This window comes from Oncorhynchus keta, unplaced genomic scaffold (assembly GCF_023373465.1).
Source record: "Oncorhynchus keta strain PuntledgeMale-10-30-2019 unplaced genomic scaffold, Oket_V2 Un_scaffold_19088_pilon_pilon, whole genome shotgun sequence".
NCBI lineage: Eukaryota > Metazoa > Chordata > Actinopteri > Salmoniformes > Salmonidae > Oncorhynchus > Oncorhynchus keta.
Window position 1 is genome coordinate 102,846 of NW_026290844.1, and position 17,155 is coordinate 120,000.

At 51.5% G+C, this 17,155-nt stretch overlaps 1 protein-coding gene across 2 annotated transcripts in view; it reads left to right on the plus strand.

Annotated features, from left to right (window-relative positions):
- The first annotated feature begins 977 nt into the window (after positions 1-977).
- Positions 978-17,155, plus strand: part of LOC118376170 (uncharacterized) — a 37,704-nt gene continuing 21,526 nt past the window's right edge. For both annotated transcript variants that reach the window (XM_052514671.1, XM_052514672.1), the window contains exons 1-7: positions 978-1,142; positions 1,496-1,539; positions 2,141-2,216; positions 4,719-4,912; positions 5,007-5,090; positions 10,345-10,386; positions 15,165-15,395. In XM_052514671.1, the coding sequence (XP_052370631.1) occupies positions 1,109-1,142; positions 1,496-1,539; positions 2,141-2,216; positions 4,719-4,912; positions 5,007-5,090; positions 10,345-10,386; positions 15,165-15,395 (705 nt within the window). In that variant the 5' untranslated portion in view covers positions 978-1,108. The remainder of the gene's footprint in view (positions 1,143-1,495; positions 1,540-2,140; positions 2,217-4,718; positions 4,913-5,006; positions 5,091-10,344; positions 10,387-15,164; positions 15,396-17,155) is intronic.

Genomic DNA, 17,155 nt, shown 5'->3' on the forward strand with positions numbered 1-17,155 from the left:
AATCTGCTAAATTGTAATTATTCGCCTACCTCCTCATGCCTTTTGCACACATTGTATATAGACTCCCTTTTTTTCTTTTTTCTTCCTCTTGTGTTATTGACTTGTTAATTGTTTACTCCATGTGTAACTCTGCGTTGTCTGTTCACACTGCTATGCTTTATCTTGGCCAGGTCGCAGTTGCAAATGAGAACTTGTTCTCAACTAGCCTACCTGGTTAAATAAAGGTGTTCTCAACTAGCCTACCTGGTTAAATAAAGGTGTTCTCAACTAGCCTACCTGGTTAAATAAAGGTGTTCTCAACTAGCCTACCTGGTTAAATAAAGGTGTTCTCAACTAGCCTACCTGGTTAAATAAAGGTGAAATAAAAATAAATAAAGAAGCACGGTGGCTAGGGAAAACTCCCTAGAAAGGCCAAAACCTAAGAAGAAACCTAGAGAGGAACCAGGCTATGAGGGGTGGCCACATAGCCTCTTCTGGCTGTGCCGGGTGGAGATTTTACTAAATAAGAGATCATACTTAATAAGAATTTGTTCATAATTGACTTGCCTAGTTAAATAAAAGGTCAATTACATTTCTTCCTCTCTGGCTGGTTGCCACAACGTTGAAATTGTCTATATTGTAAAAATGTATGAAAACTAAGATTAGCTTTTTTTTCTAATGTAAGGTTAAGCATAAGGTTAGCAGTGTGGTCAAGGTCAGGTTAAGCATCACATTGTTAAGAAGATAAAATCTATAAATAGGCGGGGGCGGGGGTATGACTTTGTGCGTGTGGTAACTCGTCGACGACTAGGCTAGTTTCGGTTCTCCTCGGAGCAGAGGTGAAATGGACACGTATGGAGGTGTGGGGGAGACTTTGTGGCTGTGGTAACTAGTGACTACCAGGCGAGTTTCGGTTCTCGGAGCGGAAACGGACACGTATGGAGGGGGGGGGGCTTATGACTTTGTGGCTGTGGTAACTATGGAAGGGGGCGGTTCGCAACGCAGCAGCGTGTTGGCGTCATGTTAAATGGTCATGACAACGCGGAAAAAGAGGAACGAGGAAGACGTCGAGTTTCAAAAGAAGTCCTTTTCTTTCTAATCAACCACCACAAATTAATCAAATCATAACATGTCTCACTTTAGAAAGAGAGATTGGAAACCAGGTAAGATTGATGATGAGCTAGCTTGAAATTGTCAGTTTCGTCGCGTAACCAAGGAAAGGTAGCTAGCTATATAACACCAACGTTAGCTAGCTAACGTTAGCCACTACTGAATTTGAGTTAACAAACTTCAGCTCCTGTTTTCTTCAGCTTGTGCGTGTAGGACGGAGCAGGTGGCTCTAGGACGAGGTGGTAACACATGTAAACATCAACCACGCACGTTAATAGAAAATGGTTGTCATTCTGAACATAATTATCTAGCTATGCCATTTAACGTTATTTGTTGGAGATGCGCACATAGACATGTGGTAACATTTCCTGAAGTCTCTGATCATATTTTCTCTTCACATCATCAGATCATGTCATCATGCAGGAGAATCCACACATTTTGCATACCCACGTGAGTTGTGTGTGTGTGTGTGTGTGTGTGTGTGTGTGTGTGTGTGTGTGTGTGTGTGTGTGTGTGTGTTTGGTTCCCAGCTACTGTATATAGTTTGCTATATAGCCTCATGGTTCCCAGCTACTGTATATAGTTTGCTATATAGCCTCATGGTTCCCAGCTACTGTATATAGTTAGCTATATAGCCTCATGGTTCCCAGCTACTGTATATAGTTAGCTATATAGCCTCATGGTTCCCAGCTACTGTATATAGTTAGCTATATAGCCTCATGGTTCCCAGCTACTGTATATAGTTAGCTATATAGCCTCATGGTTCCCAGCTACTGTATATAGTTAGCTATATAGCCTCATGGTTCCCAGCTACTGTATATAGTTAGCTATATAGCCTCATGGTTCCCAGCTACTGTATATAGTTAGCTATATAGCCTCATGGTTCCCAGCTACTATATATAGTTAGCTATATAGCCTCATGGTTCCCAGCTACTGTATATAGTTAGCTATATAGCCTCATGGTTCCCAGCTACTGTATATAGTTAGCTATATAGCCTCATGGTTCCCAGCTACTGTGGCCAAAATCAACTTGAATCTCTCTCACCGACAGGAAGCTATGGTGGATCTGATAAATGGAAGAACCACTAATTACACCTTTATGGACGCCTTTAACTATGGCCTGTTGGGTAAGAACATACAGTTCTGAGTGGTACTCTGTTCCCTATAAATGACTAGATTGATAAGAAATATTGTTTAGCTAGTACAATTTTTGTTAAGAAATCTTTGAATGATTCAAGTCATATGCTGTTGCTGATAGCAAGGTCATGTTCAGATCAACTCAGAGGCTGTGTCCTAAACGGCACCCTGTTCTCTATGTAGTGCACTACTTTAGACAAGAGCCATGTGGACCCTGGTCCCCTATGTAGTACACTACTTTAGACAAGAGCCATGTGGACCCTGGTCCCCTATGTAGTGCACTACTTTAGACTAGAGCCATGTGGACCCTGGTCCCCTATGTAGTGCACTACTTTAGACAAGAGCCATATGGACCCTGGTCCCCTATGTAGTACACTACTTTAGACTAGAGCCATATGGACCCTGGTCCCCTATGTAGTGCACTACTTTAGACTAGAGCCATGTGGACCCTGCCCTGGTCCCCTATGTAGTAACACATTGGGAATAGTGTTATTTGGAACGTTGACCTAATGAAAGGCCAGGTGAGGGACCTTACATGACTGGGCTTGTCTGCCTTGTAAAGATGTAGACGTAATGTGAATTGTCATTACACAATACTATTTATTGATTTAGTTCAGCATGTCCTGGTCCCGGGGACCGCAGTTAGTACTCATTCTATTTTTTTTCACTAGCTCTACACAGCTGACTCAAATAATCAAAGCTTGATGATGTTGATTATTTGAATCCCCTGTATAGTGCTACTAAGGATAATCATGTGCACTCCTTTGGTTCCCCAGGGCCAGGATTGCTCCTTTGGGTCCCCAGGACCAGGACTGCTCCTTTGGGTCCCCAGGACCAGGACTGCTCCTTTGGGTCCCCAGGACCAGGACTGCTCCTTTGGGTCCCCAGGACCAGGACTGCTCCTTTGGGTCCCCAGGACCAGGACTGCTCCTTTGGGTCCCCAGGACCAGGACTGCTCCTTTGGGTCCCCAGGGCCAGGACTGCTCCTTTGGTTCCCCAGGGCCAGGACTGTTCCTTTGGGTCCCCAGGGCCAGGACTGTTCCTTTGGGTCCCCAGGGCCAGGACTGCTCCTTTGGGTCCCCAGGACCAGGACTGTTCCTTTGGGTCCCCAGGACCAGGACTGTTCCTTTGGGTCCCCAGGACCAGGATTGCTCCTTTGGGTCCCCAGGACCAGGATTGCTCCTTTGGGTCCCCAGGACCATGACTGCTCCTTTGGGTCCCCAGGGCCAGGACTGCTCCTTTGGTTCCCCAGGGCCAGGACTGTTCCTTTGGTTCCCCAGGGCCAGGACTGCTCCTTTGGGTCCCCAGGGCCAGGACTGCTCCTTTGGGTCCCCAGGACCAGGACTGTTCCTTTGGGTCCCCAGGACCAGGACTGTTCCTTTGGGTCCCCAGGACCAGGACTGTTCCTTTGGGTCCCCAGGACCAGGACTGTTCCTTTGGGTCCCCAGGACCAGGACTGTTCCTTTGGGTCCCCAGGACCAGGACTGTTCCTTTGGGTCCCCAGGACCAGGACTGTTCCTTTGGGTCCCCAGGACCAGGACTGTTCCTTTGGGTCCCCAGGACCAGGACTGTTCCTTTGGGTCCCCAGGACCAGGATTGTTCCTTTGGGTCCCCAGGACCAGGACTGTTCCTTTGGGTCCCCAGGACCAGGACTGTTCCTTTGGGTCCCCAGGACCAGGATTGTTCCTTTGGGTCCCCAGGACCAGGATTGCTCCTTTGGGTCCCCAGGACCAGGATTGCTCCTTTGGTTCCCCAGGACCAGGATTGCTCCTTTGGTTCCCCAGGACCAGGACTGCTCCTTTGGTTCCCCAGGACCAGGACTGCTCCTTTGGTTCCCCAGGACCAGGACTGCTCCTTTGGGTCCCCAGGACCATGACTGTTCCTTTGGTTCCCCAGGACCAGGACTGCTCCTTTGGTTCCCCAGGACCAGGACTGCTCCTTTGGTTCCCCAGGACCAGGACTGCTCCTTTGGTTCCCCAGGACCAGGACTGCTCCTTTGGTTCCCCAGGACCAGGACTGCTCCTTTGGTTCCCCAGGACCAGGACTGCTCCTTTGGGTCCCCAGGACCAGGACTGCTCCTTTGGGTCCCCAGGACCAGGACTGCTCCTTTGGGTCCCCAGGACCAGGACTGCTCCTTTGGGTCCCCAGGACCAGGATTGCTCCTTTGGGTCCCCAGGGCCAGGACTGCTCCTTTGGGTCCCCAGGGCCAGGACTGCTACTTTGGGTCCCCAGGGCCAGGACTGCTACTTTGGGTCCCCAGGGCCAGGACTGTTCCTTTGGGTCCCCAGGGCCAGGACTGTTCCTTTGGGTCCCCAGGACCAGGACTGTTCCTTTGGGTCCCCAGGACCAGGACTGTTCCTTTGGGTCCCCAGGACCAGGACTGCTCCTTTGGGTCCACAGGACCAGGACTGGGAAAGACTGCTTTAGTTCATCAACAGATATGAATTATTGTTGTCCATTGCCATGCATTTCAGCTCATATTTGATTTCCAGGTCTTGATATTGTCAACCCCTTCATGGGTGACTATATTGACGATGAATACGACGATGACGACGACGACTATTATGATGACAAAAAACGCAAAGATAAAAAAGCCTATTGCGGTTTTACACACAATTTTTTAGGGCATAGTAGCTCAAAGCTACCCTTAACCCCCCACCCATGTATAAGACAACTCACTCCTGAGGTAAGATGCCAAACAACTTTTTCAGTCAATCACATCATTTTGTATTACATTCAACATAGAGGATGTTTTTACTGAGAATAACTTTCCTTTTTAGGAGGCTGAAAAAAACGGCAGGGAACTAATAGAAGAAGAGAGCAAACTAAAAGAAAAAGCAGAAAAGAAAAGACTTAAAAAGAAGGTTAGTGTCTGTCTGTCTAGTATCTGTCTAGTGTCTGTCTGTGTAGTGTCTAGTATCTGTCTAGTGTCTAGTATCTGTCTAGTGTCTAGTATCTGTCTAGTATCTGTCTAGTATCTGTCTAGTATCTGTCTAGTATCTGTCTAGTATCTGTCTAGTGTCTAGTATCTGTCTAGTGTCTAGTATCTGTCTAGTGTCTAGTATCTGTCTAGTGTCTAGTATCTGTCTAGTGTCTGTCTGTAGTGTCTAGTGTCTGTCTGTAGTGTCTAGTATCTGTCTGTGTAGTGTCTAGTATCTGTCTGTGTAGTGTGTAGTGTCTAGTGTCTGTCTGTGTAGTGTCTAGTATCTGTGTAGTGTCTAGTGTCTGTCTGTGTAGTGTCTAGTGTCTGTCTGTGTAGTGTCTGTCTGTGTAGTGTCTGGTATCTGTGTAGTGTCTAGTGTCTGTCTGTCTGTGTAGTGTCTAGTATCTGTCTGTCTGTGTAGTGTCTAGTATCTGTCTGTCTGTGTAGTGTCTAGTATCTGTCTGTCTGTGTAGTGTCTAGTATCTGTCTGTGTAGTGTCTAGTGTCTGTCTGTGTAGTGTCTAGTATCTGTCTGTGTAGTGTCTAGTATCTGTCTGTGTAGTGTCTAGTATCTGTCTGTAGTGTCTAGTATCTGTCTGTAGTATCTGTCTATGTAGTGTCTAGTATCTGTCTGTAGTGTCTAGTATCTGTCTGTAGTGTCTAGTATCTGTCTGTAGTGTCTAGTGTCTTGACTGTGTAGTGTCTGTCTGTGTAGTGTCGTCTGTCTGTGTCTAGTGTCTATATTTCTACAAAACGCAGAAATATCGATATAATTCATGCCTTACCTTTGAAGATCTTCCTCTGTTGGCACTCCAATATGTCCCATAAACATCACAAATGGTCCTTTTTGTTTGATAAATTCCGTTGATATTCATCCAAAATGTAAATTTATTTGGCGCGTTTGATTCGGAAAAACACCGGTTCTAACATGGCTACAAAATATCTCAAAAGTTACCTGTAATCTTCGTCCAAACATTTCAAACAACTTTCCTGATACAACTTACGGTATTTTTTTAAACGTAAATAATCAATAAAATTAACTGAATGAACAGCGTTCAATATCGGAGGAAAACAAAGTTGAGCGTGCTTTTCAGGTCAGAGGTCACTTCCCTCAAGCCTCGTTCTGATCAGTGCTACTTCTTAATTTCTCAAAGGAAAAACCTGAACCAATTTCTAAAGACTGTTGACATTCAGTGGAAGCGACAGGAACTGCAAGCCTGCCCCTTAGAAATCTGGAATCCCAATGAAAACCTATTGAAAAGAATGACCCCAAAAAAGAAAACATTCTGAATGGTTTGTCATTGGGGTTTCGCCTGCCAAATCAGTTCTGTTATACTCACAGACATCATTCAAACAGTTTTAGAAACTTCAGTGTTTTCTATCCAAATCTATACTGTCTCCAATTAAGTTAAAGATATTGTCTGATAACCTCCAACGAATTACAGAATATCTCCTATATTTACCAAAATCTAGTTGATTATACTCTGAGTTGCGCAGTGATCTAAGGCACTGCATCTCAGTGCTAGAGGCGTCACTACAGACACCCTGGTTCGAATCCAGGCTGTATCACAACCGGCCGGGAGTCCTGTAGGGCGGCGCACAATTGGCCCAGCATTGGCCGGGGTAGGTCGTCATTGTAAATAAGAATTTGTACTTAATTGACTTGCCTAGTAAAAGTTCAATTAAATACCGCCTGTAGTGTCTGTCTGTCCCGCCTGTAATGTCTGTCTGTCCCGCCTGTAGTGTCTGTCTGTCTGTTCCGCCTGTAGTGTCTGTCTGTCTGTTCCGCCTGTAGTGTCTGTCTGTCTGTCCCGCCTGTAGTGTCTGTCTGTCCCGCCTGTAGTGTCTGTCTGTCCCGCCTGTAGTGTCTGTCTGTCCCGCCTGTAGTGTCTGTCTGTCCCGCCTGTAGTGTCTGTCTGTCTGTTCCGCCTGTAGTGTCTGTCTGTCTGTTCCGCCTGTAGTGTCTGTCTGTTCCGCCTGTAGTGTCTTTCTGTCCCGCCTGTAGTGTCTGTCTGTCCCGCCTGTAGTGTCTGTCTGTCCCGCCTGTAGTGTCTGTCTGTCCCGCCTGTAGTGTCTGTCTGTCCCGCCTGTAGTGTCTGTCTGTCCCGCCTGTAGTGTCTGTCTGTCCCGCCTGTAGTGTCTGTCTGTCCCGCCTGTAGTGTCTGTCTGTCTGTCCCGTCTGTAGTGTCTGTCTGTCTGTTCCGCCTGTAGTGTCTGTTCCGCCTGTAGTGTCTGTAGTGTCTGTCTGTCTGTTCCGCCTGTAGTGTCTGTCTGTCCCGCCTGTAGTGTCTGTCTGTCCCGCCTGTAGTGTCTGTCTGTCCCGCCTGTAGTGTCTGTCTGTCTGTCCCGCCTGTAGTGTCTGTCCCGCCTGTAGTGTCTGTCTGTTCCACCTGTAGTGTCTGTCTGTTCCGCCTGTAGTGTCTGTCTGTCTGTCCCGCCTGTAGTGTCTGTCCCGCCTGTAGTGTCTGTCTGTTCCACCTGTAGTGTCTGTCTGTTCTGTAGTGTCTGTCTGTCCCGCCTGTAGTGTCTGTCTGTCCCGTCTGTAGTGTCTGTAGTGTCTGTCTGTCTGTTCCGCCTTCTGTCTGTCCCGCCTGTAGTGTCTGTTCCGCCTGTAGTGTCTGTCCCGCCTGTAGTGTCTGTCTGTCCCGCCTGTAGTGTAGTGTCTGTCTGTTCCGCCTGTAGTGTCTGTCTGTCCCGCCTGTAGTGTCTGTCTGTCCCGTCTGTAGTGTCTGTAGTGTCTGTCTGTCCCGCCTGTAGTGTCTGTCTGTCTGTTCCGCCTGTAGTGTCTGTCTGTTCCGCCTGTAGTGTCTGTCTGTCTGTCCCGCCTGTAGTGTCTGTTCCGCCTGTAGTGTCTGTCCCGCCTGTAGTGTCTGTCTGTTCCGCCTGTAGTGTCTGTCCCGCCTGTAGTGTCTGTCTGTTCCGCCTGTAGTGTCTGTCTGTCCCGCCTGTAGTGTCTGTCTGTTCCGCCTGTAGTGTCTGTCTGTCTGTTCCGCCTGTAGTGTCTGTCTGTCTGTTCCGCCTGTAGTGTTTGTCTGTCTGTTCCGCCTGTAGTGTCTGTTCCGCCTGTAGTGTCTGTCTGTCCTGTAGTGTCTGTCTGTTCCGCCTGTAGTGTCTGTCTGTCTGTTCCGCCTGTAGTGTCTGTCTGTCTGTTTCCGCCTGTAGTGTCTGTCTGTCTGTTTCCGCCTGTAGTGTCTGTCTGTCTGTTTCCGCCTGTAGTGTCTGTCTGTTTGTCCCGCCTGTAGTGTCTGTCCCGCCTGTAGTGTCTGTTCCGCCTGTAGTGTCTGTCTGTCCCGCCTGTCTGTTCCGCCTGTAGTGTCTGTCCCGCCTGTCTGTCCCGCCTGTAGTGTCTGTCTGTCCCGCCTGTAGTGTCTGTCTGTCCCGCCTGTAGTGTCTGTCTGTCCCGCCTGTAGTGTCTGTCTGTCCCGCCTGTAGTGTCTGTCTGTCCCGCCTGTAGTGTCTGTTCCGCCTGTAGTGTCTGTCCCGCCTGTAGTGTCTGTCTGTCCCGCCTGTAGTGTCTGTCTCGCCTGTAGTGTCTGTCTGTCCGCCTGTAGTGTCTGTCTGTCTGTCCCGCCTGTAGTGTCTGTCTGTCTGTTCCGCCTGTAGTGTCTGTCTGTCTGTTCCGCCTGTAGTGTTTGTCTGTCTGTTCCGCCTGTAGTGTTTGTCTGTCTGTCCCGCCTGTAGTGTCTGTCTGTTCCGCCTGTAGTGTCTGTCTGTTCCGCCTGTAGTGTCTGTCTGTCCCGCCTGTAGTGTCTGTCTGTCCCGCCTGTAGTGTCTGTCTGTCTGTAGTGTCTGTCTGTCTGTCTGTCCCGCCTGTAGTGTCTGTCTGTCCCGCCTGTAGTGTCTGTCTGTTCCACCTGTAGTGTCTGTCTGTTCCGCCTGTAGTGTCTGTCTGTCCCGCCTGTAGTGTCTGTCTGTCCCGTCTGTAATGTCTGTCTGTCCCGCCTGTAGTGTCTGTCTGTCCCGCCTGTAGTGTCTGTCTGTCTGTTCCGCCTGTAGTGTCTGTCTGCCTGTTCCGCCTGTAGTGTCTGTCTGTCCCGTCTGTAATGTCTGTCTGTCCCGCCTGTAGTGTCTGTCTGTCCCGCCTGTAGTGTCTGTCTGTCTGTAGTGTCTGTCTGTCTGTCCCGTCTGTAGTGTCTGTAGTGTCTGTCTGTCTGTTCCGCCTGTAGTGTCTGTCTGTCTGTTCCGCCTGTAGTGTCTGTCTGTTCCGCCTGTAGTGTCTGTCTGCCTGTTCCGCCTGTAGTGTCTGTCTGCCTGTTCCGCCTGTAGTGTCTGTCTGTCTGTTCCGCCTGTAGTGTCTGTTCCGCCTGTAGTGTCTGTCTGTCCCGCCTGTAGTGTCTGTTCCGCCTGTAGTGTCTGTCTGTTCCGCCTGTAGTGTCTGTCTGTTCCGCCTGTAGTGTCTGTCTGTTCCGCCTGTAGTGTCTGTCTGTCTGTTCCGCCTGTAGTGTTTGTCTGTCTGTTCCGCCTGTAGTGTCTGTTCCGCCTGTAGTGTCTGTCTGTCTGTTCCGCCTGTAGTGTCTGTTCCGCCTGTAGTGTCTGTCTGTCCCGCCTGTAGTGTCTGTCCCGCCTGTAGTGTCTGTCTGTCTGTTTCCGCCTGTAGTGTCTGTCTGTCTGTTTCCGCCTGTAGTGTCTGTCTGTTTCCGCCTGTAGTGTCTGTCTGTTTCCCCTGTAGTGTCTGTCTGTCCCGCCTGTAGTGTCTGTCCCGCCTATAGTGTCTGCGCCTGTAGTGTCTGTCTGTTCCGCCTGTAGTGTCTGTCCCGCCTGTAGTGTCTGTCCCGCCTGTAGTGTCTGTCCCGCCTGTAGTGTCTGTCTGTCCCGCCTGTAGTGTCTGTCTGTCCCGCCTGTAGTGTCTGTCTGTCCCGCCTGTAGTGTCTGTCTGTCCCGCCAGTGTCTGTCTGTCCCGCCTGTAGTGTCTGTCTGTGCCTGTAGTGTCTGTCCCGCCTGTAGTGTCTGTCTGTCCCGCCTGTAGTGTCTGTCCCGTCTGTAGTGTCTGTTCCGCCTGTAGTGTCTGTCTGTTCCGCCTGTAGTGTCTGTCTGTCCCGCCTGTAGTGTCTGTCTGTCCCGCCTGTAGTGTCTGTCAGTAGTGTCTGTCTGTAGTGTCTGTCTGTCCCGCCAGTAGTAGGATGCAAGTGGTCTTCACCCTCCAGAGAACCACCTGTTGTTCTCATGCAGGTATTTCTCTGTTCTCACCTCCCACAGCGACAGAAGGAGAGGAGACGTGCAGGAAAAGAAAAGGAGTCTGTAAGTATGTTTCTGTTCCACTTTCACTCTACTGCACCCCACTAGTGGAGAGTCACTATACTGCACCCCACTAGTGGAGAGTCACTATACTGCACCCCACTGGTGGAGAGTCACTATACTGCACCCCACTGGTGGAGAGTCACTATACTGCACCCCACTGGTGGAGAGTCACTATACTGCACCCCACTGGTGGAGAGTCACTATACTGCACCCCACTAGTGGAGAGTCACTATACTGCACCCCACTAGTGGAGAGTCACTATACTGCACCCCACTAGTGGAGAGTCACTCTACTGCACCCCACTAGTGGAGAGTCACTCTACTGCACCCCACTGGTGGAGAGTCACTATACTGCACCCCACTAGTGGAGAGTCACTATACTGCACCCCACTAGTGGAGAGTCACTATACTGCACCCCACTAGTGGAGAGTCACTCTACTGCACCCCACTAGTGGAGAGTCACTCTACTGCACCCCACTGGTGGAGAGTCACTCTACTGCACCCCACTAGTGGAGAGTCACTATACTGCACCCCACTAGTGGAGAGTCACTATACTGCACCCCACTAGTGGAGAGTCACTATACTGCACCCCACTAGTGGAGAGTCACTATACTGCACCCCACTAGTGGAGAGTCACTATACTGCACCCCACTAGTGGAGAGTCACTATACTGCACCCCACTGGTGGAGAGTCACTATACTGCACCCCACTGGTGGAGAGTCACTATACTGCACCCCACTAGTGGAGAGTCACTATACTGCACCCCACTGGTGGAGAGTCACTATACTGCACCCCACTGGTGGAGAGTCACTATACTGCACCCCACTAGTGGAGAGTCACTATACTGCACCCCACTGGTGGAGAGTCACTATACTGCACCCCACTGGTGGAGAGTCACTATACTGCACCCCACTGGTGGAGAGTCACTCTACTGCACCCCACTGGTGGAGAGTCACTATACTGCACCCCACTAGTGGAGAGTCACTCTACTGCACCCCACTAGTGGAGAGTCACTCTACTGCACCCCACTAGTGGAGAGTCACTCTACTGCACCCCACTAGTGGAGAGTCACTCTACTGCACCCCACTAGTGGAGAGTCACTATACTGCACCCCACTAGTGGAGAGTCACTATACTGCACCCCACTGGTGGAGAGTCACTCTACTGCACCCCACTGGTGGAGAGTCACTCTACTGCACCCCACTGGTGGAGAGTCACTCTACTGCACCCCACTGGTGGAGAGTCACTCTACTGCACCCCACTGGTGGAGAGTCACTCTACTGCACCCCACTGGTGGAGAGTCACTATACTGCACCCCACTGGTGGAGAGTCACTATACTGCACCCCACTGGTGGAGAGTCACTCTACTGCACCCCACTGGTGGAGAGTCACTCTACTGCACCCCACTGGTGGAGAGTCACTATACTGCACCCCACTGGTGGAGAGTCACTATACTGCACCCCACTGGTGGAGAGTCACTATACTGCACCCCACTGGTGGAGAGTCACTATACTGCACCCCACTGGTGGAGAGTCACTATACTTTACTGCACCCCACTGGTGGAGAGTCACTTACTGCACCCCACTGGTGGAGAGTCACTCTACTGCACCCCACTGGTGGAGAGTCACCTACTGCACCCCCCCACTAGTGGAGAGTCACTTACTGCACCCCACTAGTGGAGAGTCACTCTACTGCACCCCACTGGTGGAGAGTCACTCTACTGCACCCCACTGGTGGAGAGTCACTGGTGGAGAGTCACTATACTGCACCCCACTGGTGGAGAGTCACTATACTGCACCCCACGAGTGGAGAGTCACTCTACTGCACCCCACTGGTGGAGAGCACTGCACCCCACTGGAGAGTCACTATACTGCACCCCACTGGTGGAGAGTCACTATACTGCACCCCACTGGTGGAGAGTCACTATACTGCACCCCACTGGTGGAGAGTCACTATACTGCACCCCACTGGTGGAGAGTCACTCTACTGCACCCCACTGGTGGAGAGTCACTCTACTGCACCCCACTGGTGGAGAGTCACTCTACTGCACCCCACTGGTGGAGAGTCACTCTACTGCACCCCACTGGTGGAGAGTCACTATACTGCACCCCACTGGTGGAGAGTCACTGGTATACTGCACCCCACTGGTGGAGAGTCACTATACTGCACCCCACTGGTGGAGAGTCACTCTACTGCACCCCACTGGTGGAGAGTAGTCACTCTACCCCAGTGGAGAGTCACTATACTGCACCCCACTGGTGGAGAGTCCTACTGCACCCCACTGGTGGAGAGTCACTCTACTGCACCCCACTGGTGGAGAGTCACTCTGTTTCTGCACCCCACTGGTGGAGAGTCACTCTACTGCACCCCACTGGTGGAGAGTCATTTTCATTGCACCCCACTGGTGGAGAGTCACTACTGCACCCCACTGGTGGAGAGTCACTCTACTGCACCCCACTGGTGGAGAGTCACTCTACTGCACCCCACTGGTGGTGAGGCACCCCACTGGTGGAGAGTCACTCTACTGCACCCCCACTGGTGGAGAGTCACTCTACTGCACCCCACTGGTGGTGAGTCGGCTCACTCACGCCCACTCTCTACTGCCCCCACTGGTGGAGAGTCACTCTACTGCGCCCCCACTGGTGGAGAGTCCTCTACTAAGTGGAGAGTCACTCTACTGCACCCCACTGGTGGGAGGAGAGTCACTCTACTGCACCCCACTGGTGGAGAGTCACTCTACTGCACGCCCCACTGGTGGAGAGTCACTCTACTGCACCCCACTGGTGGAGAGTCACTATACTGCGCCCCACTGGTGGAGAGTCACTATACTGCACCCCACTGGTGGAGAGTCACTCTACTGCGCCCCACTGGTGGAGAGTGCTCTACTGCGCCCCACTGGTGGAGAGTCTACTGCACCCCACTGGTGGAGAGTCACTCTACTGCACTGGTGCGAGCCACTCTACTGCGCCCCACTGGTGGAGAGTCACTCTACTGCGCCCCACTGGTGGAGAGTCACTGCGCCCACTGGTGGAGAGTCACTACTGCGCCCCACTGGTGGAGAGTCACTTACTGCGCCCCACTGGTGGAGAGTCGCTCTACTGCGCCCCACTGGTGGAGAGTCTCTACTGCGCCCCACTGGTGGAGCCCACTGGTCGAGCCACTCTACTGCGCCCCCACTGGTGGAGAGTCACTCTACTGCGCCCCACTGGTGGAGAGTCACTCTACTGCGCCCCACTGGTGGAGAGTCACTCTAACCCACTGGTGGAGAGTCACTTCTGCGCCCCCACTGGTGGAGAGTCACTCTACTGCGCCCCACTGGTGGAGAGTCACTCTACTGCGCCCCACTGGTGGAGAGTCACTCTACTGCGCCCCACTGGTGGAGAGTCACTCTACTGCGCCCCACTGGTGGAGAGTCACTCTACTGCGCCCACTGGTGGAGAGTCACTCTACTGCGCCCCACTGGTGGAGAGTCGGCTCTACTGCGCCCCACTGGTGGAGAGTCACTCTACTGCGCCCACTGGTGGAGACTGCCCCACTGGTGGAGAGTCACTCTACGCCCACTGGTGGAGAGTCACCACTGCCCCCACTGGTGGAGAGTCACTCTACTGCGCCCCACTGGTGGAGAACTGCGCCCCACTGGTGGAGAGTCGCTCTACTGGTGGAGAGCGCCCCCTCGCTCTACCCCACTGGTGGAGAGTCACTCTACTGCGCCCACTGGTGGAGAGTCACTCTAACTGCGCCCACTGGTGGAGAGTCACTCTACTGCGCCCTGGTGGAGAGTCACTGGTGGAGAGTCACACAGGGAGGAGAGTTACTGCGCCCCACTGGTGGAGAGTCACTCTACTGCGCCCCACTGGTGGAGAGTCACTCTACTGCGCCCCACTGGTGGAGAGTCACTCTACTCTACTGGAGAGCTACTGCCCCACTGGTGGAGAGTCACTCTACTGCGCCCCACTGGTGGAAGTCACTCTGCGCCCCACTGGTACTGCCCACTGGTGGAGAGTCGCTAACTGGTGGAGAGTCACTCTACTGCGCCCCACTGGTGGAGGCCCCCACTGGTGGAGAGTCACTCTACTGCGCCCCACTGGTGGAGAGTCACTCTACTGCGCCCCACTGGTGGAGAGTCACGCTACTGGAGAGCTACTGCGCCCACGGGTGGAGAGTCACTCTACTGCGCCCCCACGGGTGGAGAGTCACTCTACTGCGCCCCACGGGTGGAGAGTCACTCTACTGCGCCCACGGGTGGAGAGTCTACTGCGCCCCACTGGTGGAGAGTCACTCTACTGCGCCCCCCACTGGTGGAGAGTCACTCTACTGCGCCCCACTGGTGGAGAGTCACTCTACTGCGCCCCACTGGTGGAGAGTCACTCTACTCTGTCACTATACTGCACCCCACTGGTGGAGAGTCACTATACTGCACCCCACTGGTGGAGAGTCACTCTGCGCCCCCACTGTCTGCCCCACTGGTGGAGACTGGTCACTCTACTGCCCCACTGGTGGAGAGTCACTATACTGCACCCCACTGGTGGAGAGTCACTATACTGCACACTGGTGGAGAGTCACTCTACTGCACCCCACTGGTGGAGAGTCACTATACTGCACCCCACTAGTGGAGAGTCACTATACTGCACCCCACTAGTGGAGAGTCACTATACTGCACCCCACTAGTGGACTCCCTGACTTTTTGCACATATTATTACATTACAACTGACTACACTTCCCTTGTATCTTGGATATGAGTTTGTACAAGGAACATAATTGCCTTTTTTATGCCTCCTAGGAGAATCAAGGGCCAGGGAGGCCCAGCCGCTCGGAGAAACAGGGAGGAGATTTAAACATTGAGCGAGAGCAGCAGGAGGAGAAGGAGTTTACAGAGGAGCGCCTTGGTCCTGGACCTGGTGGTACTGCAGCCTGTAGCAGGCAGCAGGAGGCGCAGGATTCTCCTTTGGAGGAGAACTGTGGTAGCAGTAATGAGGACCAGGAGGACGAGGGCTTAGTCAGAGAGCAAGAGGTTTGTTTTGGTTCCTTTAGCTCCCCGTATGTGTCATTTTCATTCTACAGTGCACCCTGCTTACAGGCCTCCCCATTCAAGTCAATGGTGGGATAATGGTTAGACTGACAGCTTTATGGAGTGGACTCTTGAATTTACCAGTTAAATTGCCAGGCTAAGAGGTTCCAAGCCCGAATCAACTGTTTGCAGTGTTTCAATTGTCCTCCATGGATGTGATCACTGTAAGAGGAGTGTACTGTATTACTGGTGAAACTCTATTAACGCATGTTATAACTCTCTGCTATGTCATTAACGCATGTTATAACTCTCTGCTATGTCGTTAACGCTCTGCTATGTCGTTAACGCTCTGCTATGTCATTAACCCTCTGCTATGTCGTTAACCCTCTGCTATGTCATTAACCCTCTGCTATGTCGTTAACTCTCTGCTATGTCGTTAACTCTCTGCTGTGTCGTTAACCCTCTGCTATGTCGTTAACTCTCTGCTATGTCGTTAACTCTCTGCTGTGTCGTTAACTCTCTGCTGTGTCGTTAACGCTCTGCTGTGTCGTTAACGCTCTGCTGTGTCGTTAACGCTCTGCTGTGTCGTTAACTCTCTGCTGTGTCGTTAACTCTCTGCTATGTCGTTAACGCTCTGCTGTGTCGTTAACGCTCTGCTGTGTCGTTAACCCTCTGCTGTGTCGTTAACTCTCTGCTGTGTCGTAACTCTCTGCTATGTCGTTAACGCTCTGCTGTGTCGTTAACGCTCTGCCGTGTCGTTAACGCTCTGCCGTGTCGTTAACGCTCTGCCGTGTCGTTAACGCTCTGCCGTGTCGTTAACCCTCTGCCGTGTCGTTAACGCTCTGCTGTGTCGTTAACGCTCTGCTATGTCGTTAACCCTCTGCTGTGTCGTTAACGCTCTGCTATGTCGTTAACGCTCTGCTATGTCGTTAACTCTCTGCTATGTCGTTAACTCTCTGCTATGTCGTTAACGCTCTGCTATGTCGTTAACGCTCTGCTATGTCGTTAACGCTCTGCTATGTCGTTAACGCTCTGCTATGTCGTTAACGCTCTGCTATGTCGTTAACGCTCTGCTATGTCGTTAACGCTCTGCTATGTCGTTAACGCTCTGCTATGTCGTTAACGCTCTGCTATGTCGTTAACGCTCTGCTATGTCGTTAACGCTGCTATGTTTAACGCTCTGCTATGTCGTTAACGCTCTGCTGTGTCGTTAACGCTCTGCTGTGTCGTTAACGCTCTGCTGTGTCGTTAACCCTCTGCTGTGTCGTTAACGCTCTGCTATGTCGTTACGCTCTGCTATGTCAACGCTCTGCTATGTCGTTAACGCTCTGCTATGTCGTTAACGCTCTGCTATGTCGTTAAATGTCGTTAACGCTCTTTGTCGTTAACCCTCTGCAGCGTTAACGCTCTGCTGTGTCGTTAACCCTCTGCTGTGTCGTTAACCCTCTGCTATGTCATTAACGCATGTTATAACGCTCTGCTATGTCTGCTATGATGAAGTGTTAACGGCTCTGCTATGTCATCACGCTCTGCTGTGTCGTTAACCCTCTGCTAGAGAATGTCGTTAACCCTCTGCTGTGTCGTTAACGCTCTGCTGTGTCGTTAACGCTCTGCTAGACAACGCTCTGCTATGTCATTAACGCATGTTATAACGTTCTGCTATTCATATTCCGCTCTGCTATGTCGTTAACCCTCTGCTATGTCATTAACGCATGTTATAACGTTCTGCTATGTCGTTAACGCTCTGCTATGTCGTTATCGCA